The sequence below is a fragment of the Pseudopodoces humilis genome, chromosome 3, assembly GCF_049639895.1.
Source record: "Pseudopodoces humilis isolate 2021_Gansu_Grassland_sample_001 chromosome 3, ASM4963989v1, whole genome shotgun sequence".
NCBI classification, from domain to species: domain Eukaryota; kingdom Metazoa; phylum Chordata; class Aves; order Passeriformes; family Paridae; genus Pseudopodoces; species Pseudopodoces humilis.
The window spans coordinates 89,374,108-89,402,075 of record NC_142202.1 but is presented as its reverse complement, the minus strand read 5'-3'; the positions used below and the strand labels follow the sequence as shown (position 1 = coordinate 89,402,075).

Here is a 27,968-nt window from a genome sequence, read left to right as displayed (position 1 = left end):
GAGGAGGTGGAAGAGGAGGAGGAGGAGGAGGAAAAAGAAGAAGAAGAAGAAGGTGCCGCCGGTGTCAGGAGGGAGGAAGGAACACGGAGCGGTGCGTCCCGCCGCCGAGGGGCCTCGGCAGGTGATATCACCGCTGGAGCTGCTGAGAGAGTCGGAAAATGGCTGCTGCGAGGTACCGGGGGACCTCCCGTGGGAAAAGAGGGCTTAGACCCAGGGGCGCGGGGTGTGGGCAGCGGCCAGCGCCGCGCGGGTCCGTCCGGGAGGGAAGGGGGTCTGCGGCGTACCCTGGAGCCGAGGCGTTGGTCGAGGCCGATTTCCTCGGGAAAGGGATTGGGAAATGATAATGCCATCCATCCTGACAAGGTGAGCAGGGCCCTGGCGGCGCAGCCCCGTGTCCCCGATGTTTAACAGGGTGCGCGCTGCCCGGCCGTGCCCGAGGCGAAAGGCGGCGGGGCTGTGCCGAGCAGCACCTGCAGGGACCGCAACGCGCTGCAGCCAATGTCAGCCCCGCGCCCTTCGCTCACCGCCCGGCCGCAGCTGGTGCAGCACCAAAATCCTGCCATCAGCAGCTCGCTAATGCAGATGATAACAAGAGTTCACCTATGTCGCTGTTTCTACCTCTGTAGGTAGTCCAGACTTTCAAAAATTGTTTCAGGAGTGTTTGAAAATGCAGTTCTAAACTCTCTCACATACACGCAGGAAAAAAAAATTACTTGCTGATTTTCTTTGCAACATTGCATTTACTCACGTTACTGGGGGAAAAGGTTCCTTCAAAGCAAAACTCACGTGCTTTTCATGCATCTTTGAGGTGAGCACATAAATAGGAAGAACATTTCCAAAACTTCACAAAAATAATTAAAATCTTTGTGTAAATACTGGAGAAACACTGAAATGTTACTTCTTTATGTGACTGACATAAAAGTACAGAAAAGCATATGTGTAAATTTAAGTTAAACTAAAAAATATGCAAGCTGGAAAGACAGAGAGGGAAATGTATCTGTGGTAGCTTGAATAAGAAGAGGAAAAATAATGTCTAGATTAGTAAAATTAATATATCACTGGGCTAATAACATTGTAACACTTTGCCCTTAAGGTTAAGGAAATTTATTATCATTGAAAGATTCTCATGCTAGTGGGGGTGGTGTAAGTAAAAAAAGAAAAAAAATGGGATTTAGGTCTATAATAATTTATTCCAGGAAATTTGTATCATTTCATGCTGTACACCAACAGAGTGAGCCAAAATAGTCTGTCCTATTACTTTGTAAAATGGAAAGTTGCTACATTGCAGCCATGGATTTGAAGCTTTCCCTCACTGTCTAGAAACTGCCAAATGCTGTAGGGTTGTGTTGCATCACGTGGTGCAATATTGAAATCTTTCCTAATACCGCAGTACACTGCAGTAGAATGGTTTTAATGCAGATTACCTGGAGATTATTCAAACAGTCCACGTTGCCTCACTGAAACATGAAGCAAATTGGTGTGATCCTCCTGGCATCGTGCTGCAGTGCCACGCTGCAGGATATTGCAGGAGCAGGAAACTTTTCGACACCTTTAGCTCTGCACTGATTTATTGTTTCAGAGTGGGATGATAGAGCAAAAGTAGCAGGGCAGTGACAGCACGGTAAATCACAGAGAACTGAGGGGGGACGGTTCTTTTCACGTTGTTCTCCGGTAATAGTGCATAGAAATCATCTGATAGACAAATCTCTAGCGAAAGCTTTTTAGTTTAAGGTTTATAGCTTTTCCCTTCTAGGAGTTAGAGCTCACTGATGTCTTGAGGATAATGTTTTTCTGCAAGGATGTAATAAATTTCATGACAGCTGCTTAATTTTTTTTTTTCAAATGCAAAAGAGAGTACAGTTTACTACAAGCAATGCTGACATGCATGATTTTTCAGAGAGCTGCTGCTCCAGGGTTTTGAGTCAACTATCTCACAAGTACACCAAATTGCTGCTCTAGCTTTATTTATGTTTATTACTGCTCTGTGCTTGTTAAATACTACAGGGTATGGTAGTGTGGTTAAAATATCAATTCCATGTTGAATAAAGTTTAAATTGGTCAAGTTACTACACATTAAAAATAAGCAAATGATAAGTGGGTAGATTTTTTTTTCCCAAATAGTAATAAAGAGAATTTAAGAGAAGTTTTATATGTATCACACTTTTAATCTAAGATTCTTTACAGAATGTTTTTTAGGGGACTTTTCCTAAATCTTAAGGATGATAAACAGAGAAGACAAAAGAAATGAAGAGAGAAGGTTAAAACAAAACCTCTCATCTGAGATTTGACCTCAGAAGGGAAATCCTGGAGGTGAAGCCATTGCAGAGAAGGAGCAAAAGAAGGTAACAAAGTCTTGAGACTAACTGATCACAGGGAGTGGAATGGGAGGGGAGATCAGAAGTTGTTGAGAAGTGGAATTAAGTGCTTTATAATCTAAGAAGGCAGTTATTGGTTCTGTAATAAGCAAGGGGTCCTGCTGCCAGTTCAGACTACACATAATGTGAATGCACTTTTGCGGAGTTGTGAGCAGGTGGGATGCAGGGTCCTGCAGATGCTTGTTTTGATGGGCACCACAGGCAAACAGAGCAGTGACAAAGTCACTGGCATAACTGAAGCTTTTGGCAGAAGTGCAGGAAGCAGCCTTTCACTTGAGCAATACTGAGGGAGGAGGTCATGATAAGTATTTGGTCAGGGGAATGAAAAAGGAAAGTTCTGGTTCAGAGAACCCAGAGAAGAGGTGACCAGCAAATGTTTGGAAGTGGAAAGGCACAGGAGGATGTTTCTGTGGTCACTGTTACTCTTGAATGCAGTTTACCTATTTTCCCAAATTGAGTGTGGTAGGGAAACAACAAGGAAATTGTGTCAAACTCCTGCAGTTTAATGTAAGAGTTGAACAGGGAATGTGCTGTAGCAGCAGTAGCCCTCCTGCCGGGAGACAAGGCAGTTTTCCCCTCAAATATTCTTTCAGCTGCTCTCTCATGATAGCCTGTCCTGACTTAGCAGTCTTACCCAGCAAGGCTGAAAGAGGACATCCTTTCTTCCCTTACCTTTGTCCTGCTTGCAGAATTGCAGTACAGTCTCTGGGCCAGTGCATATTTCTTAATAATTATGGTGATGTTCAGCCACACCTTTTAAAAGAAACTAAAAATTCTTGCTGAGTGCCATAGGTTTGGCTGACAGGCAAAAAAAAAAAAAAAAAAAAAGGGCAAAAAGAAAATGTGATGGCATTTTGAGTGGAAAAACCATGTCTTCAGAAGTCTGACCTTCCCCACTGTTAGCCATGGCATTCAAGGACACGCCACAGCTCTGTGAAGGCACCTCTCTACTCCTGCAGACTGAGGCCTTGTGGACCTCATTGTAAGACTCCCTGTGTCAGTGAGCTGAGGGAAAAAGGTCACATGCTGGATCTGGTGATGTGGACATAAAAATATGAGATGATGCATGAAATGGTTTCAGAAGAGTAGCTGAGTGAGTGGAAGGGTGAGATCATCTCTTTTCACTGGTATGTAGGTATGCTTTAAGGACTGTGTTTGTACAAATTAATTATAATTGAGTAAAATATCCTGCCTAAATGACTGCTTAACTGGTTAGAAGGGCTCTCTAATCATCTAATACTTTCTAACAAAATATTTGGGTTTTTCCTCATCAAACAAGAACCAAAGTAAATACAGTCAAAACCAAAGAGGCAAGCAAATAAAATACAGAAGACATCATAGAATGAGTGTTATCAACTTCTTTTGATGAAATAATTGACTTTCCCCCTCAATATTCTACTCGCAGATTACATGATGCCATCAGTGCTACACTAGCAGCTTAAATATACCATAGGATATGTTGTGAGAGTTTCCAGTAGTTGATTAAACCTTATAAAATGCTTTCTTGTGTTGAAAGAATAATATTTGCTGGCTTGATATAGGCAGCCCATTTAAAAGAAATCTGTTATCTGAAATACGTTCCAAATTCAGCAGGGTTATTACAAGTCTTCATCCTGCAAAACTTGCTAAATTGTTTACTCCACATAGTGCTTCGTATGGTTAAAAGGCATGCTAGCATTAGTTGATTCTCACAATATCTTTGAATTTAGGTAAATGTGTATTATTATTTCAGATGCCTTGAAAAGAAAAGGTGAACTATAAATTTAAAGGTTGTATGATTTACTCAAGACCAAACTCTGTGATTCCAGTGCTACAGCCTGAACCCCTCCATGGCTGGAACATCTTGCCTTCTGCAGGTGTCATAGGTGACCACATAAAATCAAATTGTTGTCAGTTTTATATATGTAGAGGTAATTATTATTATTATTATTGTTCATTGGCTCAAACTGTTTGTGTATTTAAATTTCCTCTGCTTATTAGACTGAATGTAAATCAAATGGAGAATGAGCCGTACAGTTGTACACTCATGGTTCATAGTGTTGCTGGGAAAATGCTGGCAGGAATTCTGTGAGCATAAATTGACTTTGTAGACGGAAAGGCTGTTCTTGAGTCTAGATGGAAATACACTGCTGAAGCTCCTATGGCACTTTTTTTTTTATTGCAGCATCAGTGTGCCCCTTTGTCCTTGGCTGAAATTTGCTCTGTATTCATTTTTGGCAGTATTTAAAGTAGCAGTTGTCAATCTGTATGTAGTCTTACATCCCAGAGGGAATTGCACTTCATTAGTATTTTAACTATATAATTGAAAGTTGTTCAAGGATTGTTTCAGACTGATACACAACATTGGTCATTCCACTATTATATTACTTTATAAAGTTAGGTTGGACTACGTACAGTGAAAAGACATTTAATTTTGCAGGAAGGGAAAAAATAGCTCTAGTAAATTTTGAGGTTTTTATCCTTGCAGGGAAGATGCGTTGCTGTCAATTCTCTTAAGGGCATGCAGAATTATTCTTAGTTGAAGTAATATTCCCTGGAGTAAGGGGACAATATATATGTCTCTTTTTCTAGTTCATGACCTTTAATAGTAATGCAGATTTTTTTTCTCCTCCTACCTACCAAAATGCTGCAAAACCAGAACAATTGGGGAAGAGCTTTAGAGTACAAGAGCAAGCACTTTGAGTATTAATCAGGCATGACTTCTCATCCAGGATCACACACCTATGACAGCCAGTAAAGACATAGAAGTAGAGATAGTAAATACGCTGCTAAGTTATTAAATACTGACCAAAAATCAAGCCTGGAATTTTCTAGCTGCTATTTCACTTTTTTGCTTTTAAGAGTTGAATGGAGAATGCCACCAACAGTAACACTTTGGGGTAGAATGAAAGATATAGTCTACTACCTTATAAAAAAAGTCTACTATGTTATAAAAATAGTAAGACACATCCTCTTATAGCCTCTCATATCAGGTTATCAGAGGGTTTGTTTGAATAAGTCTAATTTGAAAGTGCATTTGTTGCATATGGAAAGTATGTCTATTTTTTCAGCCTTTTAGGAAAAGCTTATTTGACTGCTTGGGCTGTTGCATGGAGCAAGTACGCAATTATTGCACCTCAGCACAGATTTGCAAGTAGTCAAACTTTGTCTAATGATCCCATAAACATCTTTAGACAAGTTAAGTGATGAATCACTGTTCTTTAATGTTTATAATTTGGGAGCTGTTAAAATGGATTGCATTAGATTACCCAAGCCAGGTCACAATGAGCATAGCCAAGTGTGTGACTTTACAAAGCCACGTTGACTGTTTCTCCTTCCAGGCTACTTACTGCTTCTAAGTGTTTGGGTATATTAACCTGCATGGAACAAGTTTTCTTGGGATTATTCAAGCTCCTGTAGCATAGGTATTTCATCCATCTCAATAGATAAAGAGCTTTATTTCTTGGTTTGTAAATTAATATATTTTATTGTGCATGGCATTTATGAACAACCAAATTGAAGCGAGTATTAGTTCTCCATCTGTCATCTGTGAATAAAGCTGAATATAGCTATTTAATAAAGATACTAATCTGTCATGTAGAATTAAGATAGCTTCCTGCATCTTACTTGGCATTTGGTTACCTCAATGTGAATCTTTTACTGAGTGTGGGATTGAAATACAGATAAATTAATGTACATGGTTTATAGGCACATGAGATATCTAGGCTCCTATTTAAACTCGGTTAAATCATTGAGGCTCAGAGAACAATGCATTTCCCTGAATTTGTGTTTAGTGCCATTTGAGGTGCCTGGAGTTAGTAACCACCACTGTAAGCCCAGAAGAGGGTCCAAGCCCTGTGTGAAGTCTGTGCCCATCAGAAGAGGTAGCTGGAGGCCAGCCATAATAATGCACAGTATCTAAGATTGCACCATGCATTTATTTTTAGGCCACTGAATTGAACCCTACAGCAGTTGAAAAAAGCTGAATTGCTCTCCAGGAAGCTTTAACTGTGTTGAGCAGGGGCTTCACACTTATGACTGCTGGAGGTGCTCAAGGCTGACTCAACTCCAAAAGGATGACAGTTGTGATAAAAAACCTGTGGGAGATTTGTACTTCTAGAAGCTACTTGCAGCTGAAGGCCAAGCAAATAACAGTGGTGCTAGACACCTGCTTAGAAAGCCAAATTGACCCCTGTATCTCCAGTGATTACAGCAATAACTTAAGACACCTGGTGCACCACTGATACCTAAATGTAAGCATATTAATGTAGAATTGAATCCTGTACTAAAAACCCAGTAATGATGCTAGCTTATCTTGAAATCCATTAAATGGATTAAATTGAATGCCATGTTTCACTGATAGTTGAACAAATTATTGGTTAGAACAAAAGTTTAGTACATCCAGACATAGTAAATATACCTGCTTAAAAATTCACTATTCAGCCTTTCCTGTCACTCAATTTAACAAATAAAATAATAGTTTTATGCAAAAATTAGACCTTTTCCAGTAGATTTCTTCAAGCTTTTGTTTTAAGCCACAATCCCAGAAAGGACTTTGGCATATTTAGATATTAATATTATTTTATACAATTCCTAGGTTGCTAGAACATAGGAGGAGGGCACTATTGTGAAAAGTAAGAATGGCTTCATGAATTCCTTGGGTCACTCAATAGATTTTAGAATGTGGTACAAGGTTTGCACTAAGTTCTCTGTGTAATCCTGTGAGTTGTAAATGCTGCTGAGACTTTAAAGTCAAGGAGGCCATCTGGGTAAATAAGGCCAGAGCTGCTGCTTTACCATGAATAGCATCACTTCTTAGAAAAGTATCTCAGGTTATTTCACAGCAAGTCACACCAGGATAGTGATCTGCAGTGAGGAAGTGACCTTTTGAATATCAGGAATAAAATCATAGAGTTTTATCCTTGCTGTGGAAGATAAGTGGGGTCATTTCAGTGCATTTATAGTCTTAAGAGTTGCAGTAGTGTTCTGATAGATGCTCCGCCAGATTCCCAGCTGAATCTGGAACGCAGCAATACTGATGATTCTGGAAAATCTGTACTTTGTATTTCTCAGCTGAGAGCAGCAGATTTGTGCTTTTGAATCATCTTTTTCCAGAAATGACTAAGATATTGCACTGTAAATCTTTTGAGAAGTAACACACTTCTGTATTCTGACAGGACCTAATTCCACTGAATTCATTAGTAAATCTTTTTACTTTCACTGGTTTCAGGTAAAAAGGATTAGAACCTACAACAGCAAAATATTAGAACCTCTAACACATCTAATAAGCATCTAACTTATTTAAATATGGTCATGTTTTCCATCATATACTTTCTATTGGGAATTTTGACACTTCAGTGAAGCCCAAGTTTTCCATCAAAATTGTATTTAATATTCTGACAAGTCCAGTGTAAAATGTCTTAGTCTAAGTAACACAAACCAAATCTCTCACTACCACTTATGCTGAATTGGAAATAAATAGGTTTTTATGAGATAGATTAATTTTAAGACCAGTTAAGTTTAGGTTTTGGTTTGGTTTTTTTCCAAGGAAAACTGGGATAATTGAAGGCTGAACTCAGAAGGTAAATAATACAAAGTGTTAGTACATAATAAAATGTTAGCTTTATTATGTTTTCATTATGTATTGCATTAAGGCTACAGACATTTGGCCTAAAATCAATCCCCTTGCATTCCACCTGGTCCTCAAAGATCAGAGGAGTTGTGTGCAGCTGGGCTTAGTTTCTGATTAGAACTGGTTCAGCATTACCAGCCTGGTGGAGTTCAGTAAGAACTTGCATGATCACAGACTTGCAAATAGTGCAGTTTATCAGTTCAGTACTATAGATCTGAGTTTCTGAGTTCAATGAAAACTTTCACAGTCCAGATTCACAAAAAGTATAGTTTCCTGAAGTAACAGGAAAGCAGGTTCAGGATTTTTGGTGATAAGATTTCAGTAAGTACAGTGTTTCACTGCAGCAGTTTGTAGCAACAGATATCTATTAGTGATATATAGATAGAAATATAAAAATATTCACGAGTCTTTACAATGCACTGGAGGCACAAAGCTCACTTAGAGGCATCCCTTCTATGGGATCCTTCCAGGGGAAGAGGACAGTCCATCAACCAATCCCAAGTAGGCAGAGGTGCTTCCCCCTCTCTCTCATTTTCTTCTTTGCCCCAAAATCGCCCTTGCTTTATGTTATAGTGGGGTTTTGATGGTTATGATTGTACATGTAAGGTGTGTTTTCACTTCTCTTAATTTGCATTCTTAGGATGCAAAAGTTAATATGAAAATAGGGCTTAATGAGGGTCTTGGTTATTTTCTCTCAGAATTTATAGTTGATACCAAAGGTAGAATAAACACTTTGGTCCTCTTTCACCTGCTGAAGTGGCAGTAAAGGCTGTCTGACCTTCACTAGAAAGTCTTGGAGTACATCCTTGTATCCTTAAAGGACCACATTTATAACAAGGCTGGTTATGCACAGTGGCTGGTAGAGAGGTGCAGGTTCTCTCTGGGGTTTCTCTGAGACTTCCACTTCACCCAGGCATCATTCAGTCCCTATACCTTACTCAAGTCAGGTATAAGATAAGCAGTGGCACATCTCATGTTTTTCTCAACCAGTCTCATCAGTTCTTCATGGACTTAAGGCAACTCTGTAGTAAGCCTGAACTTTACTGTGATTATGGATCTGTGGTACAGTTCTTTATTTGCTGAAACCAGTCTCCAAGTCCTGTTTTAAGCCAACAGAACCAGACTCGTCAAGTGGGTATGCAATATCATGTTGTAAACTTGTAACACTTTGCACTGTGTTTACTGAAAGAAAAGAGAAATAATGATCTCAGCATGCCATCTGCCAGTTCTCTGGCTGAATGGAACACACTATTTGATCTTTGTGGATTTTTGGTGGCTTGGGGTTTCGTGCATGGTTTTGGTTTGGTTTTGTTCTGGCTTTTTGTGTGCCTTAGTAATAATATGAAAATTACAAATTTATAGCATTTGTGCAGTATGTGAGGTGTTAACCTGTTTGTAAAAATTAAGACTCCAATTAATGTTTCCTCTGCAGAACTTTAAAATGATATGACTCCTTCTTTTTTCTTTTTCCCCTTCTACAAATGACCTAGAATAATGAAAAATCATAAATCTGCGTTTCAGTATTACTCAAATCAGTTGTGTTTTCAAATGGAGCATATAGCATAATTAAGTAACTTGTAAACCGTAAGTGGCTTTCAAAGGTCATATAATTGTTTCTGTCATTAGTAGCTGCACACAGGGTAATGCCTGTGAATGATAATGTTTCCTCCAAATGAACACTGAACAAAGCATTCAGTGTCAGAAATCTTACTTGATTATTTGCAGAACTATACTAGAAAGATTTAAAACAGAGAACCAGAGACACTTTAATGGATTTCATATGCCATCTTTTCAGCTCTCTATAGCTTCTGCTGGTCTACTGGAATCTATCCTACTATTCAAAATCCATTCAAACCCATGAAAAGCTAATACAACATGGGAGGGACCAGGCCAGCTTCTGTAAGGAGACACACCAACCCTGTAGTCACTGAGTAGAGAGAAAGAGGCTCTCCCAGACAGTAGTCATCTGCTGTCTTTCAGACACGTGTCATAGGGTAAGATGAATCACCTCCTTTTCTGCAGTGACTGAGCCAAATGTGGCTAGACAACTTCTCCCTTTTAAGGCAATAAAAGTTTGGTAAGGTTAATCTCAGTCCCCAGTTTCTTTTGTTTGTTTTCTGATGACACATCATATTTTGCTTTTGATCTGTTTTGGCAAATGAGATTTTAAAGGTAAGCATCTGAAGCCATGATGACTTGGACAAGGTTCACATTGACTCCAGTGGGAGGTCAGGGTGAGAAAACACTGCAGGACTTCCAAGAAAGTGAAGTGTTTCACTATTCCTCTCCCTTATTAGTGACAGTTTGTTCTACCTTTCCATTCCCTTTAATCACTGGCTAGAGATGATGCCAGCAGACAGTTAGGTGTTATCCCCAGGGCCCATGGATTGTCACAGTAAATTCTGTGAAAAGTGATAGTTTGATTAATGTCTACTGCAGGAGCTGAAGGCATTGCTCCATAACATAAAAATACTTACATATTGTAAGTATATATTGTGTGTATATATATTATTGCATATAAGTATATATTGTATACTTACATACTATACTCCATTCCTTTTATTTGACGATGTAATTATTTCATTATTTTACCCATAACATAAGCAGTTGGGCTTATGTCCAGTAGAGCTGCAGCAGAGAAAAGTAGTCCTGGCCAGTTGCTGTTGCTGCCCCTCAACTGCTTTCCTGCCTTGGTCCCTTTATAAACAGCAGGAACATTCCTTCTCTCAGCATGCTGAGAGAATATGGCAGCTGCTAAATCCCTTAGTGAAATTGGTTTACCTGTTAGTACACCCTCTGACCAGAGGCAAGAATCTGGTCAGCTCAGAAGAACTTCAAATATAATGTAGATAAATTGCTGAGCTCCATGTCCTGCCATGAGCATGGTAAAAATTGTCCTTAGCTTAAAGTGTCAGGATATATTTTTATGGATCCAGGTCTTGCCTGGTGTAAAGACTGTGTGAGATATTGTTGTCCATGTGCTTCACAGTGTCTACCAGTGGCACCAGGCTGTTCTCATGGGCTCATCCAGAAGTCCACGTTCCCATTGGCTTCATTAATCTGTTTAAAAATGTAGATAAGTCTGATACCTTCCAAAAGCTGTTGGACTTGGTATTGATGTGCATGGTGTCGGCACAGTGTGTACATGACTAACCCTAGTGTTGTGGGGAATCATCGCTTGCCCTGCATGCTGTGAACAGCCTGTGTATTCAGTGTACCTTTGGAAATCCTGGGCTGGCTTGCTAACCCTGTACAAATTCAGACCACAAAAACGTCCCATGGCTCAGAGAATATTTGTCTCAATACAAAATGAGAGACAAAAGACAAACTGTTAGAGGACTGCAGGGAAACATTAAAAAAACACATAGAAGTAAATCAGTCAGTTGTTGGACTTAGCACACTGGCAGCTCTAACTTTGCCACAATTCTGTTGCTTTTATGTGGGCTTTTAGGAGGGTAAAAAAGTAGCTCACAACTGCCAAGGCCAAGGGAGGAAGTATCAAAGTGCCTCATTTGGGAAGCAAAGAACTAAGTGGTGGAGGTTGCTGTGCTGGGTTGATCAGAGGCAGAAGTAGCATCTTTATGCCAGACGAGAAATGCTAATCTGAGTGAAATATATATTCAAAAGCATTTTGAAAAAGAAGGAAGAATACTGATGCCCAGCTGATTGCATATTCCACCTGTTTCAAATCTGGTATTTTGTTGTTCAGACAAATCTTGCAGTTACAGTTTGGACCTTTCCTCTTCATAGTGAAGTCAGTGCTGAAACTTTTTGATCCTTTTGTGTTCTTTTTGTCTATATGTTTGTTCATTTGAATGATCCATATCTGTGGTATGAGGATCCATCCAGCATGGATCAGTGGCAGAATGGGGTCTCTGGTGAGTCATGGCTAGGCAGAGATATTCAGGCTGCTTCCACTTCCAGAATTTGCATGGGATGGATGTTTTCTGAGCTTTAAAGAAAAGTAATGTCAATTCTTGCAAACAGAGTCTTCTTTCTCCAATGAGGCAATAGTTAACAAACCTACTGCTATCACACTAAACACATTCTGTATAAAAGCTTAATACTCCTTTCAATGGTGATTTCTTACCTGTACTGCTTGCCCCATTGTATCAGTAAACATGCTGACAGGACTGCAGCTGTCTTTTGCAAATTAACAAGCTTACCCCTGTATGGAAAGCCTGCTCTGTTGGGGCATAGCACAGACATGTGGAATAGTGGCAAACTGGGCTTCTGCAAACAAATTGACATTACTTCATAGAGCAGTGCAGCCAGATATTCTCACTTTGACATAATAGCCCCACATAATTCTCATTTTCTAGCTCTGAGTTACCTTTTTGACAGCCTCTTCATGAGGCACTAAATTTGCTTCTGACTGATTGAGGCCAAGTCAATAGCAAATCACACTGTCACATCTAGGAATTCATAAGTTTTCAGCTCGGAGAAAGTATTTCACCTTTATGAATTGACCATATGTTTGCTGGAAAGAAGATTCAGGTTTGAAAATCAAATTTCTATGTATTGATCTATTAATTTTGAAGTAGAAAATATCTTCTCTGAGTACAATGGCAACACTTAAAAGAGCTGGTTACATTTCCCATAGAATTTACACTTTCATAAAAGGTGATCAGCTTAAGTGGCAAAACAAAGTTCAAAGTATGACTTGTTCCCTTCTCCTGGTAGAGAAATTAAGTGCTTTAAAAAGCCCAGAATAGTGTGTTGCTTTAAAAGTATTGTTTTATGAAGCAAATGATTTAACTGTATACTTGGGTTTGGGTTCTCCTTGTTGCTGTTATTCCTCATGAAGCAGCCCAGCTCTCTTGCAGTCCTTTGCCTGTCATTTCTTTTGTACATCAAGTTTTCCACTGCCAGGATGTGTCATACCTCATCCACTCAGTTGTCCTGGGTAGCTCTGGGTTGGTTTTCTGTGGCTGCAATTGTCTTCCTGTCCATGAAATTATAACCATACATCCCACTTAACAGCACGTAAAACTAGCACTTTCCTTCATTCTAGGGAAAGGTTCTATCACACATGTATCTTTTAGTCAGAGGCTGGACTAAAAATTTTACTGAGACAAATGTAGTAGTAATAGAGATCCCAGCCAGAATGAACACAGAAGTAATATGGGAGCCAGGACTCTGTGAGTGAAAGCTGTCTTCTGTGCACAGTTTTGGAAGCAAATGTCTGATTTGTGTTAAACATCTTTCAAGGGGGATACAACTCACTGCTTGGCTAGTTTTCATTTTCTTAGGATATTTTCATACAAGGTAATTACCAATATCCAGCAAAAGGAGAGTTGTTTGGAGCCTTTTGAAGTGTTCTTGTAACATCCCTGTGGCATGATACAGTAACTCCTATTTTTCCTATGATGTCCTACAGGAAGTGTTTGTGTGACAAGAAAGCCACTTAAATGATGAAAAAATTCACACTGTTTGATTTTGTAAATGATAATTCACTGCAAATTGGAGAGACTTCCTGGATACAGGACCTTCCCTGTGACGACAATGAACTAGAAAGACTTCTGAAACCTAATGAGCATGTACTAGTGAACTGGCCTGTGGGAGAAAGAAAGACAGAAAAGCACCTGGTGAAAGTTGTGTACATGAGTGGTGAGTGCAGTTCCAGAATATTTGTCTGATATGAAATCTGCTTTAAAGGTATAGTTACCTGATTGTCTGTGCTTTGGCCTTTTTTCTTTCCATCACTTCAGATGATCCCCAAGAGCTGGTAGAAATGATGCAAAAGATATTACGAGCAGATGAAATTACAAAAATACAAGTCCTTGGAAAAGGCAAGAGAAAGAGGATAGAAATGATATTCTCAGAAAGTGAGGACAGTGACCTGGATAAAGAAAAGGTGAGTTTCTTTCTCTATGTGCCTTATACTGTTAGGGCCATAAAGGAATGAAATAGACTGCAACTACTGAGTCTCCATGATATAATACACAAAAGATGTATAGTAAAGGTAGGAATACAGGCAGCCTTCACATGGTACCTCAGCACAATAACCTGTCAGAGTAATTACTTAGGCCAATGGATTTTGTCCTTTTCTATGTCAAGAGATGAATGTTATTCAAGGCTTTGATGCTCTGTAGCTCCATTGCATTTTCTCCTGTAAGACAGAAATCTGACTAGTGCATAAAAAGGGGGAGGGACCAGATTTTCTGAGGTGTGCCTTGTGCTGAGATCTGCAGTGACAAAATACAGGCAAAGAAAACATAAAGGTGAACAAAGTTACAAATACATTTTTAAAAACTACTGATCAAGAATGTGAAGTGCACAGTGAATAAAAATGTATGGTATATTATGAAGTACTGTAATAAAAGGCTCTATAGGAATGCAAAGGCACTGTTATGCACTTTTTACAGGGGAAGATGATGAAACATATAAAAAGAAAGAAATCATTGCAGGCATCTACTCCTGCCAACATCCTGAGTCAACTTGAAACATCTTTAATTAACAAACAGGTAAACACCCATTTTCAGCAATTTTAATCTATCAACAAAAAGCAGTCTGAAAGGTATTTTTGAGGGAGCCATAGGATTTTTGCCGTAGTGAAATTAACAGTTCTGAAAGATGAAAGAATTTTGAAAATTGGTGAATAGAGAACAGAGACAAAGGTACCTGACAGTTACATATTTAAACTGACTTTTCCTTTTTAATTTCAGTAAGAATACTAATACCTATGTTTGGTAACAGCTTTTATTAAAATGCACTGAGTCTGTTTATACATAAGAAATTTTTGATTTAACCAGATATTTTAATGTTAGTTTTGATGCTTTGATTTTATGTTGTTGTTGTTCTAGATATCACAGTTATTTGGGGTATTTTTCAGAGAGAACCATACTCAGGAAGCAACTTTCTATATAGTGAAAGTAGCAGTGATGATGAAGAGCCTTTATTTCAACTCTCCAAGGTAGAACTATGTGCCAAAATTAAAAGTCTCAAGAGGAAGCTGACAGATACCATGAGAGAAAACTGCCGCCTAAGGCAGTCCCTGGTGATGCTTCAAGGTAAAGTCGGGAGTATTTTGATGAAGAGGAAAGCCTGAAGGTCAGGAAAAGCTTGATTTATAAGAGGCCATTTGGATGGGAATTATGGATGCTCAAGCACCTGACATGATCAAGGCCTACCATTAGCATCCAAGTCTGTGATACATGGCAGCATTTAATTCCAGCAGCACTTACTGTCTTACACAGAGGCCATGCAATCATAGAGTTAGAAATGAAAAAATCTGTCTAAATCCTGCCAGCAGTTGCCAAGAGAACCTTTCTGCATGCTGTGTAACCATTGGCTAAGCTCAAATACTTCACTGACCAGTCCAATTGATCTTATTTATTAGCAGTCTTTCTTGATCAAATGATATTTAATTTCTTCTGAAATTACTTTATTTCTAATTATTTTGGTGATTTCTCATTACTGACAATCTGAATTAGTTTCAGATGCACCAAATTTAATTCTTTGCCAGAGATTAAATATTTTATCCACTGTAAATGAATCCTTCATCTTTTAGTGATCATCTCTGAAGCACCACTCGCTTATCCCTGTCCCTTATTCTGAGGCAGCCAAAACTGAATTCAAAATTCCAGACTGGTAGAGAATGAATAAGGTTTAAAGAGGATTTACAGCTACACCATACCATCTCTAGACAGTCTGGTATCTGTTTTTTTATTGTCAAATGATTTCGCAACTGTTTATCATTTTCATTTCCCACTTGACTGTATTTCTTACATTATTCATCTTGGTTTGAATCATTCATCTCCACCTTTTAAAATATTATTTGTAAACAATTTCTTAGTGTCTGACAACTTTTTTCACACCTATAAGTCAATTTACTGTGCATCCTGAGCAATTATCTTAGTCTTTTACAGTATTTTCTGTAATTTAGTGATCCTGTATCTTGCTGACATGTCATCTACACCCCTTTTGCTCTGCATTGACTCTTCTTAATGGATGCAATAAAAGTTTACATTTGACAATATTACTTTGAGGAAAAGTTATTTAAAACATATTCTCTATAGATTAGAAAAAAGGAAAAGCCTCTGCAGTCTGTGTAACTTCTTTGAGGGGAAAAAAATGAGACCTCACTTAGCCCATATTCAGTAGTTTTATGGACTTGTAGAGACTTTGCGATTGTAAAAAGAAAAGATAAATAATCTGTTTTGTGCCATGATGGACATAAACTAATCATTCCTCTTAGCCTTGCACTGAATTGATATTGATATATTGATGAACTGATATATTCTAGAAACGGAGGCCAGTTTCTGTGGCCTCATTTCTGAGGCCCCATGGGTGGGGACAGCAGAATGGCAGGAAACCATTTGAGAGAGGAGGAAAAAAGTAATTTTTGAAATTGAAATGTCTTTGCTGATTGAGTCTTTTGCATTATGACAGGAATCTAATTGCAAAAATATCTCTGCTTATGTAATTGGCATCTGAAAGCTTCAATTACTATTTTACCCCTCACTTTTCATCTGATTTCAGTGTTGCCGCAGGCAGTCACTCATTTTGAGGAGCTGGTAGGGATGGCTGAAGCGCTGCTCAAAGGAGGAGTGACATCATCTACGTCCAGTCTGCATCCACATGCTGTTTGGAAGGCATCTCACAATCCATTAGCAGATTCCTATGCAGCTATGCATAGTAACTCCAGCTCACCAATAACTTTGAATGTGGAAGATGAGGAGCAACAGACTGAAAAACAGGTCAGTTAAAAGGCAATTTCAGGCATAAAACTTTATACAGTATAAAGTTTACTGCTATAGTGTAATATAAAAAATAGCCATCAGTAAAATAATTCGTCATCATTGCATTGATAACATGACTAATGAGCTCCTTTTGTACAGAATGCTCTTCCTATTATAAGCATTAGCTTCTATTCAGTGTCCTGTACACTCTCAAATTCACTTTAATTTCAGTGACCTGGCATATCTGTGGCTAAGGGCAGAATGTGGATGCATGAAGAAAACACCGAGATCCAGGGATAACTTCCAGCCTAATTGTTTGGATGCCAAAGGGGAATGATAGTATTTCAAAGATAATCTAAGAAGAATACCAGCATTCTGTTAAAACTGTTAATTTGTAATTGGAAGCTGCTATGTTTCTTCTCCTGTTCCAGACACTGGCTGGCAGTTAAGTAGAAATACATATATACAGCGATACTGAATAAAGAGGTTCCCTTATTCTCTGCAATTATAACAAAGCATGGTTGAGAAATCTAAGGCACAGAGGCTGTACATGAAAAAAATGAAGGCACAACCAAAAGAATGATTCCAGCATCTGCATTCACAATTTACATAAACATTATGCATTGGGTCATGTTAATCCATGCAAATCATTCTTGAGTGTAGTCACAGAGTGCTAAAATCCAAATAAGTCTGTTAAGAATTTTCGTGGTATGTTTTGACTGCATATTGCAAACCACAAAATTTGACCTAACATCTTCAAAGAAATAAAAGGACCTAATTTTCTGAGCAACCTGCCTTACTTCGTAGAGGTAGCTGAAAATTGCCTATTAGGAGAGTCCAGATTCCTAGGCTGTACCACTGCTGCATGCAGAAGCCACTCTGAAAACCCAGGACCAGATGTCACAGTTCTTAGGGCATGTCTGCTCACAGGCAGGAATATTTGCTTGGGCACAGTTCCATGGTACCAAGGCAGTACAGAAACCATGCCAGAACTGGACCACAGCCAGCCTGCATGGAGCGCAAGCAGAAGGATTTTGCTACATCTGAACATGTCCTACCTCCACTAGTGAGTAATAAGGATGGCCTGGTGAAGGGTTTGCTAGGATGCATGGGGTCCTTAGTCTGCCCCACACTTCCTTCTGGAAAACAATCAAGCTGTGTGTATAGTCCCAAACGCTGAGCGGTATGCAAGTGTGGTGTTATCTCAAGAACACTGTTTGCAGAGATTACTTTTGAAATTGTGGTTTAAAAATAGAAAATGAAAAATATGTTTCAATGGTAGTACTATATAATATTTCTAGAAAGCTGCAATAGTTATGCCTATGACCAATTTTGTTTTCCAGTTCAAGATCGAAAAGTGGCAGATTGCACTTTGTAACAAGAGCAAACCTCAAAAATTTATAAATGACTTGATGCAAGCACTTTATACACATGAATACATGGCTACACACAGCCTGACCGGTGCAAAGTCCTCCTCTTCAAAGGATAAAGCGGCAAAACCAGCTATGAATCAGAATGAAGTTCAGGAAATCATAGGTGATGACTTGATAACATTACTCAATGTGGCTCTGACTTGACAGGGGGCTTTCTCCGAGGGAGGGGCTGTCATGCTTAACAGCTGGTTAAGTACTCGTGATGAGCTGCTTCCTATTTTCTTCTTCAGCTACATGCTTTTTTAAACCATCTGTTAAAAATACTGCCAGTGAAATGCTAAGTCGTAGTATTTCTATTGTGTGAATTCTGTGGGGTTTATTCAGGTGACTGCTCAGGCACAGTGATATTGTAAATTTTTTTAGCCCTTGCAAGGTTAACCTGCAACAGTCAAACTTGGAGCCCGATGATAACAGATAAGGGGAGGCAAAAAGAGGACACACTTGGATCAAATTTTAAATTATGTCTGCTGTGTTCTGAAGTTTAGTGAATGTTATGAATGCTGACATTTTAAATAGCGCTAGGGGCTAGAGACTGTATAGAAGACAGAAATAGTGATCAGAGAAGCAAACAAAATTTGATTTATGCTGAGGTTTACAGCAGAAAATATTTGGTGCATAGGACAGAAAATAATTCCAGATGGAAGGAACAACTTTAAAGAAAACAGTATTTTGTAAGCATATGAAGCCAAATTTTAATTGGATTCACACCTATAACTAAATACTAGAACTGTATAGCCCTAATTACTGTACCATAATTCCTCCCCCATTGCCATTCCCTTGGATTTCTGCAGTTCTCCTGGTTCCCTTCTCAGCTTAGCTCCAGTTCCTGGACCTTTGTACAGTTTTGTTGAAGTTAGCCATCAGTTTCAAAAGTTATCAATTACAAAAACCTTTTTCCCTTAAGAACCTTGTTAGAAAAAAAGGCTCAAAGTCAAGAGAGATAAAAGGAAAGAGTGTGTAGGATGGTAAAAATATATTTAGAGGCAGTAAGATGAGACAGTTTCAGAATGGCATTTGAGAAAAATGAAAAATATTTAATGGGATGAGAAAACTGGTTGAACTCAATCATAAAGGTCTTTTTCATCTTAAATGGTTTTATGATTCTAAATCCTACTAGGGCCTAAGCAAAACTGAAGAGGGAGGCAGAGAAGGTAATCAGGACATGGAATACAGTGTGTTGTGAATAATGCAGTGACAAAGTCTGTAAAGAAATCAAAGAACTTTGTTAAGGTAGAAGAGAATACTCTGGAATTTAAACAGAAAAGTGTCAACATTATACAAGAGAAAAAGGAAAAACAGAAGGAAGCTTGAGAGTTCTAGGACTGCAGAAAATGAGTTAGTAGATTAGATTATTTAAAGAAGATGGAAATTGTAGGACTTTAAAATGAAACGAAAGGGCAGAGAAATCAAGGGGAGAGAAGATGATGGAAAAGAAGGGAGCAGGAATCACAATGCTCATGTTGAGTCCTATTTTTGAGCATTAAAAAATGTAGCCAGGCAAAACAGAAGGGAAATTTTTAGAAAAAGTGACATCACCTGCAAATGAAAATGAATGAGGAAAAAAAAAAGTAAGATTCAGAGTCATAAGCACTGATGAGGATAGGAAAAGGACTCTGATCAAGAACAGGACCTAAGGACAGAGGATTAGCAAGTACAAATCACTTACTACAGAAGCCCTTGTGGCCCTGGAGTTCCTCTGGAGTCTGCCAAGAGCAGGCACAGCAATGCGGAAGGCACAGAGAAAAACAAGAGCTGGCATGTGTAAAATCTACGAAGGAGTTTGTAAAGATAGTGAAGTAAACTAGAGTGGAAGCTGAAGTAGCTGGAACTGTAAAGATGAAAAAAATACATTTTTTATCTCACATCTCTTGTTTCCTTGATTTGGAGGCGCTCTCTCTCTCTCTCTCTCTCTCTCTATATATATATATATAATCTCTTTATTTTGCAGGAATCACAAAACAGTTGTTTCCAAACACAGATGATGCTTTAATTAGGCGAATGATGGGACAAAAACTGAACAATTGCACCAAGAAGCCAATTTTAAGCAAAGATCTTAACTCAGGTGCTTTTCAGAAACATAGCTTTTGGTAAGTCAAATAAAAAAATGCCTGCACTCTGTAATTCTGCATATTACTTCACAATAATAAAATCTAAAAGCAATCTTAAAATTCAGATAACAATACATATTTACCTACTTGGTATACACAGTACTAAGCCAGTAAATATTTCCATAGCCTTGCACAAAAAGTAATACGGAAGCAGTCCAGCTTAACATTACTGCACAAAAATAGTTATTGGTTCCAGACAAAGCAGCACAAGACTATTAAATTAAAGGAAGGGAAAACAGAAGTAAACACAAGGAGTTGCTTTGCTCAATATGTCTATTTTAGATTTGGCATTATTTACCTTTCTTATTCTCTGGCTCACCAGAGACAAGTCAATTCCATTTTCATGTCACCTGTTGTACCTCAATTAACCCACAAGTGAATACAAAGAATATCACACCTCTTTGGTACATATCTGTAAATGTACTGTAGGAGAGCTAAGCCGGCAATCCTTTACTGCCAGAAGAGTCTAAATTATTGTGTCATAGGAATTCTTACATGTTACCCATTATGGGTATTTTTGCCTTGCAAATGAAACCAATATAAAATTGCCAAACTCATGGCTACAGTTGGTGAAGTCAGCTATTTGCACAGTACTGTTGCCACATATACCAAATGTACATATCACAGAATGGTGCAGCTGGAAGGGACCTCTCTAGGTTGGCTGGTCCAGCCCCTGCTGCTCCAAGCAGGGTCACCCAGACCAGGTTGCTCAGAGCCATGTACAGTTTGGGTGAGTATGTGCAAAGGCAGAGACTCCACCACCTCTCTGGGCACCCTGTACCACTGCTCCACCACCCTCACTGTGTTTCCTGCTGGTCGGAAAGGAGCTCCTGTGTTTCCATTTCTGCCCATTGCCTCTGGTTCTGCCACTAGGCCCCATGAGAAGAGCCTCCATCTACTTTACAGTGTCCCATCAGACATTAGTGCACATAGATAAGATCAGCCTTATTAAGGCTAAATAGGCCCAGCTGTCTCAGCCTCTCCTCAAGAACCCAATAAGAAATGAGCAAGAAACAGGACAAGAGATTAAATGGGATTACAGAGAAAAGATATTTGTCCTTACTTAGAGTTTCTGTACTGAAGTAACATTTTTCCTCTTCTGGTTCACTTATCTCCTGCATGTTTTTAAAATCCAAATTTGCAACTGTAAGACACTTCATAAGAAACAAAACCAAAAATTAATACAACAAAACAAAAAACTCTGAACAACAACAGCTAAGATGCACCCCAAGATATTTGATTATGCTATGACAAATTTTTGAAAAGTAGTAGTGCTTGGCTTCTAAAATTCCTTTTTAAGCTACTTGGTGGTACTCCATGGACCACTTGTGGTCTGTGAATTATTACTTGAGAAATACTTACAGAATATCTGTTAGGAAAATCCACATACACAAGTTTTTCCATCTATAAACAATAAATAAATGCATCAGCCTGGCAAAAATAAAGTTTATTATGTTAATGCTTTTCTCCTAGAGGTGAGAAGACTTAATAAATCAAAGGTCCTGTGTATTTGTAACATACAGTATGCAATGATTCACTGCAGTATTCTTCCTTGTCCTTAACACAGGCACAAAAAATAACAGCACAAAACCACAGATTTTGTCTTCTTTGAAAGTATTAAAATCTTAAATATTTTAAATCTTTATCTTCATCAGATAGGATGATCCTTCTTCATCAGAAGGATCCATAAATTTTGCTAATTCCCGAGTCTTCTAATGTACATGGTATTACTGAAGCCTTGATAGTCAAGGTCTTCCTATCGTAAAACAATTCTGCATTGTTATTTAATACTGCCTATAGACCTTCCAAATTAAACTCAATATTTGAAAAATGCCCTTTTAATATTTTAAAAATGCCCTTATGTCTGTTATTGATCAGTGCTTATGTAAAATCCAGTCCAACATCCATTGTAATCAATTCAGATATTGCCTGAATAGTGTCTTTCAAACTGATGCATTTATAATGGATTTTTTTTTCCATCTGTTGAGCATTCCCTCACTGTCAAGCCAGTTACTCACCATGTAAGTAATCAAGATAACTTGGTGATTCCTTTAACTCAGATGACACACATTCTCTGTAAGAAAAGCAAGACCATTTAAAAGTGCACATAATCTCACTGTTACTCCTTCAGTCCGCCTTCCAGCAATGAAATACAGAGAGGGGTAGAGAAAATTCTGTTGTGCAATACCTTTAGTAACCTTATACACACAAATGAATAACTTTAAAAACTGGTGATGCTGCAGCTTTTATTTCCTCCCTTGCTGCTATTTCTTCCTTACCCACCTCCTCCACCTTTCCCCAGAGTAGAACTATGATTCAAGAGAAAAAATTTGGAGTCAAATCTAATGAGACAGACAAGTTTCCATCTCAGATCCATGAAGCTGAGGTGAAACAAAGAAAAGGGCAATGTAACAGTGAAGAAAACTATTTAACTAGCTAATAAACTCTGCAGCATGGAAACTAAGAACAGCACTAATTGCACATTTAATGTTAATATCTCAAACTTAGTTACAAATTGTCTCACCAGTGGTTCAACAGCTGCTCCTCAGGGCATCATCTCTTTGGCTGCTCCTCCTTGTACGCAAGACCAGAAGGATGATGATTCACCAGCTGCTAATGCACAACTTCAGCAAAGTGACAGCTGCCTGACTCCTCCACCTCCCACCCCAGAAGGTCAGCAAGAGTGTCCCAAACCCACTTCTTCTAAGGCGGAGTCTCAACTCGCCAGCAGCTCACCAGCGCCCTCTCCCAACCAAGGTTGTGGACAGGATCTCAGGAATTCAGACAAGAATTAACAGAAGTTTCATTCCAGCTCACATGCTCAATGGAGATTAAGAAGCAGTATAAAATAAGAAAGAAATAATATCTAAATTGTACTAGATATATGGTAGTGTCCAACAGTGGACAGAGACAGATGCCTGAGAACTCTTTTTTTCTCAAACAAATGAAAATCCCATACTCTAGAAAAAAAAAAAATGAAGGTGTATTAATATATTTGGATTTAAGATGTTATAAGATATATGCATGTTATGTGATAATTAAAACTTGTACTGAAGGACAAAAGTAGAGTTCCCCTTAGTTAGAAAAAAACATTATTTAATGTACTACCAAAAGAATATATATAAGGAACCTTGCTTTCACCTTGACAGCTGAGGGAAAACTGCTTAATTGATCAAAGAAAGCTACTGTATACTAATGCAAAAAAAATATAGTGATATGGAGAGAAAAATAGAAAGATCTCCTAGTGAAATGAAGACTGTGGCCAGCACAGGAGCAGAAAGCACAGGGCCACATGAGCAGAGAAGAAATAAAATATATGTTTAAGGCTGCTACTAACTTGGAAAACAAAAAAACTTAGGACAATGAAACTGAAACTTTGAAGATATCCACAGGAAAGAAGCAGCTATTTTTTAACCTCTCGAAGTAGGAAAGGCAATGGAAGAAGCCATGTTCCTTTGTAGCTCAGGGAAGAGTCCTCCAGGAGAGCCTGTTTAGTTATAGAAGCCATTTTCTTACAGGGATTCTGCTGCTGGTACTCTGCTGGTTTGGCAGCTCTTGCTCTTTCTCTTCTTCCCTGACCATCAGGTCCATAGAATAAGGGTGCCTGGTCCCTTCAGTTTGGAAATAGAGGACACTTAAGCAGAAGCAACTAGTAAAGGGCAGAGTTGCCAGTTTCTACTCCCTGTGTTTTGATTTTGGTATGCTACTCCTTGCTTGGAGAAAGGGTGGACAGGCAGAATATTCCTCATGGGACTAGGACCAGAAAAATCCCAGTATCTGGGCAGTTCCCCTACAGATCTGACACCACTTCTTCCAGGAAGCAGCTGGCAGTCACACAGACCCTATAATAGCCTTAGGAGGAGGAGTGGAAGGTGCACGTTCCCCAGGGTAGTGGTTACAGCACCAAGGCTGGCAGAATTCAAGAAGTGTTTGGACAATGCTCTCAGGTACAGGGTGTGACTCTTGGGGTGTCCTGCACAGGGCCAGCAGTTTGACTTGATGATCTCAATGGGTCCCTTCCAACTCAGCATATTCTATGGTTCTAGGATTTTTTTTCCCTGCTGACTGATTTCAGGTCTCGTGTGTTGACATGGGAAGGAGAGAACGCTTGAGATTATAACTTTCCTGTTTGAGTGTACTTCTCCCAGAACTGAGAGTACTGTTAGCTGAATCTATTTCAAACAAGCAAAACAAGCAACTAACAAATCAGATTGGAAAAACAAAATTACATTAAGTTGAAGAAATCTGGCTTGATTTAAGGATGATTTCAGGACGTTTGAGTTACAGAAATAAATTAGAAATAATATTAGTGTGAACACTGAAAAAAAAAAAAACTGAAAATAACATTATCAACCAAATACCGCTGAAGGGAAGTGCACGAATCTAACTGTTCTAGAGCAAAGCACTAATAGAATGCACTGTGGAGAAGACTTTTGTGTGGGCTCGGGTACAAATTGATTTATTTTCTTTTTCATCTCTGACCTAACAATTCCTTGTAGATAGGATCAGGATGAAAACAGGTATGAAATATGTTAGTTCTATCTCATGCTATTAACTACCATCTATAAAATGTAACAGAAGGATATCTGCTATTATGTAAATTTTGTATATGTAATTGTATGTACAGCATATATAATAATGTATATAGTTAATCATATTTTTGAAGCAACTTTCTATCAAATAAAATGAAACATTACTATGTCTTAGTGCTGTTTTATTGTCCTTGTTGTCTAATGGGCCTTTACTTACATCAGCCTTTGTGGTACACTCTAAAATACAAGGTTGGGGTTTTTCTCTCACTCATTTCTTGTGTTTTTTTCTTTTTCTTTGATAACTGTTCTGAAGCCAGCTTTTGTAAAGCTTGTCATTTTACCTGGGGAAGGAGTTGGCCCACCTTACAAGGGCACTCTAACCTTAAAGCTGTCGCAGCTGATGTAGCACAGCTGCAGCTGTTCTGCCCTTCGGGAGGTGTTGAAGCCCTTGGGCAGGTAGAGGGAGCCAGATGTGAGCAGCTGCTCTCCCTGAGGCTGCTGCAGCGCTGCAGATCCCGCTGTACTTTGTGTTTTTCTATTCTGCTGGTCTGGTAAGTTGTCAGAGGAAAACCAGCGGGGCTGGCGGCTCACCACAAAAAGTATGGGAGGAGTTTCATGGTAGGGTGGAGCGCCTCCTCCCAGGCATGGGCCAGGTGGGTATTTTGGACAAAAGTGACAACAAATGGAAAGAGATATTTTAATGTTTTAACAAAGGATAAAAAGTGAGCGAGCCACAAAAAGACCATTCCTTGCTCTTACTAAAGTATAGAAATAATGTTATCCCATTGGATGAAAGGAGATTAATAGCTGTTACACAATTATGCCGTTAACAAAAGGGCCAAATGTCTTGCAATATGACCAGAAAGGTACAAAATACAACTGTTTTTTTCAAAATTACCCTGACAAACTCTGAGAACACAAAATTGAAGACTAGGTAATCACAGATTAGAAACTTCAGAAGTAATAGAAAAGGACATCAGATCAGCATAATACCACTTCCCAAAAAATTGAATTAAAATAAAAATTAATTGGTTATAAATAAATGTGTAGTGTTCCAAAGTGTAAAATTTTGATAGAAGTAACAGAGGTCAAGTTATTTGTCGTCCTCAGAATGGGAGAAGACTGATGGCTGCTAGAGAAGCTGTAGTGACATTAGACATAATGGCATTTAGTAACTGGAGATTTACTACTGAAAAGGTAAGCAATACTAAAACTAATAATTTCAACTATTTATTTCTATTACTCCATTAGATTGAATTTGAAGGTTACCATGGGAAAAAAATTTGGTAACTGTTTATCATTAAGTGCTCAGAAGAGCACTTGTTTTCTAAGGTGGGAAGAATATTGAGATATGTGAAGAGCAGGATAAAAATCTTTCTGAAAAAGTATACTGTTGAATAAATCAGGCTGTTTAATGCATGTCAAGTTCATGTCCCCTGTTAGTAAGATATACAGATAGTAAAAAAACCCAAACCACCAGGTACCTAAATTTTCTAAATCAAGAATAAGTGGCAGCATACCATGTTGATACAAGAAGGAATTAAATGGTTATAAAAGAAATCAGAATTTCACTTACAGGAGCAAGGAGAGAAGCAATAATGTTGAAATATATTTGAACTAGAATCATAGAATTGTTGAGTTGGAAGGGACCTTAAAAGTCATCTAGTTCCAAACCCCTTGTCGTGGACAGAGACATCTTCCACTACACCAGGCTGCTCAAAGCCCCATTCAACCTGGTTTTGAGCACTTCCATGGATAGGACATCCACAATTTTTCTGGGCAACCTGTTGCAGTGCCTTACCACCCTCACAGTAAGGATTTTCTTCCTAATACTATTTAATCTAAACCTACTCTATAATTAAGGGCACGTAGTGAATATGTGGAATTAATTTCTAGAGAGCATTATTGAACTTATAAAGATCAGCTGCCCTGAAACAGCTTCCATATCCTGTGTGATATCTAAACTTTATTTGAGCTTTGGACTTGGAGAGCTCATGAAGATCTCACAAAAAAACCCTGCTTCTCCTTACCTCACCTCCCTATCATCCCCAACAAGTTCTGCACAAGAACATTCCTAAGCTGGCCCAAAGCCTGGCAACTGTTCTTTCACAAGAATTAGATGAAATACACAAATTTTGGAATGTAGAGTTTTGTTAGCATATTGAAAATTATTGCATGGCAACTCCCTTACTATTTTCTTTTCCTTAACTGTATTGTTTACATACAAGGAGGAAATTTGGACTTGTCATTGCAAGAGTTAACATTTACATGAATGACTACTGAAAAATTCATTTTTAAGTGAGTATCATTTGCATAGGGTCCCAGAGTCTGAGAAAATAATGCCACCATCCTGCCCTAGTAAGTTTTTACTACAGGTCCTCATATTATCTAATCTCAAAAATCAAGTTACCACATGCAAATGCAAGCTACAAACAGAATGACTGCTATCAACGTTCTGTTAGCAAATTCAAGTTAGAAATGCAAAATATTAAAGTTTAGGCAGCAACAATGACTTTCTAAGGGGCAGTGAGGTTTCCATTATTTTAATAATGAAATAAAACTAGACAAATGAGGGTTGTTTATACACTCCAACAAGAGTGATTAAGTTGTACAGCTGATAATGAGTATATTACTAGTAGATACAACTAGCAGCTCAATATGTCTATAGTCTATCATAAAGTTGTTTTTATATCCATCTGGAAAGAGGCTTAAAACTAACTCTGTGTTTTCAGTAGTAATTCTCTGTTTTCAGCAAAAATAAGTGCACTAATTAGTGCTTACAGTATGTGATATGATATTGCTGATAGTTGTCTATTCTCTTACATAACACCAAAATTTAACATGCTACCTTGAACTGTTTCTCTCCTGTGTTTACAGGATTTGATAAGCACACACTAGTGAAATGTTTTGTGGGTGTGCAAGCAGCTCTTTTATACTGACACGAAACTCACAGGTGACATTTACACTGTTCAGCTTACTCAAAGCCAATGCATTGACTAAAGAATATTCATACTGACTTTTGCTTTGGGTGGCAAAAATAACTATAGGAAGAAGCAGGAGAGCAGTAGCAGATAAACAGCAAGAATCATGGGCATGGGGGTCTGAGTGATGTTTTCTCAATCCTGGCAGTGAGGGGGCACTGACAGGACAAGTCAATACTTGTTGGCAGAAGCTGTGCTGCTGACAAGGATTTGAGTTGTATGACCATGGGACCCTGCTTGTAAA

General features: G+C 38.6%; 1 protein-coding gene across 3 annotated transcripts; it reads left to right on the top strand.

Moving 5' to 3' along the window:
• The first annotated feature begins 41 nt into the window (after positions 1 to 41).
• BEND6 (BEN domain containing 6) lies at positions 42 to 24,788 on the top strand. 3 transcript variants are annotated; one of them, XM_014263401.2, is made up of 10 exons: positions 42 to 172; positions 2,185 to 2,342; positions 13,367 to 13,596; positions 13,698 to 13,843; positions 14,355 to 14,453; positions 14,822 to 14,999; positions 16,471 to 16,688; positions 18,014 to 18,206; positions 20,052 to 20,190; positions 22,739 to 24,788. In XM_014263401.2, the coding sequence occupies exons 3-10, from the start codon at positions 13,398 to 13,400 to the stop codon at positions 23,004 to 23,006; spliced, it is 1,440 nt and encodes a 479-aa protein (XP_014118876.1). In that variant the 5' UTR covers positions 42 to 172; positions 2,185 to 2,342; positions 13,367 to 13,397; the 3' UTR covers positions 23,007 to 24,788. The 3 variants fall into 3 exon arrangements, with proteins under 3 accessions (XP_014118876.1, XP_087909171.1, XP_087909170.1); XM_088053045.1 differs by having other exon boundaries at positions 22,750 to 22,950; XM_088053044.1 differs by having other exon boundaries at positions 22,720 to 22,950.
• Positions 24,789 to 27,968: the final 3,180 nt, after the last annotated feature.

Bases quoted from the DNA above. Each gene is read 5' to 3' on its own strand.
- BEND6 (XM_014263401.2), top strand. From the start codon at position 13,398: ATGATGAAAAAATTCACACTGTTTGATTTTGTAAATGATAATTCACTG. The intron at 15,000-16,470 runs GTAAAGTCGGGA...ATCTGATTTCAG, and splicing joins GTCCCTGGTGATGCTTCAAG to TGTTGCCGCAGGCAGTCACT. The intron at 18,207-20,051 runs GTGATGACTTGA...TTTATTTTGCAG, and splicing joins TGAAGTTCAGGAAATCATAG to GAATCACAAAACAGTTGTTT.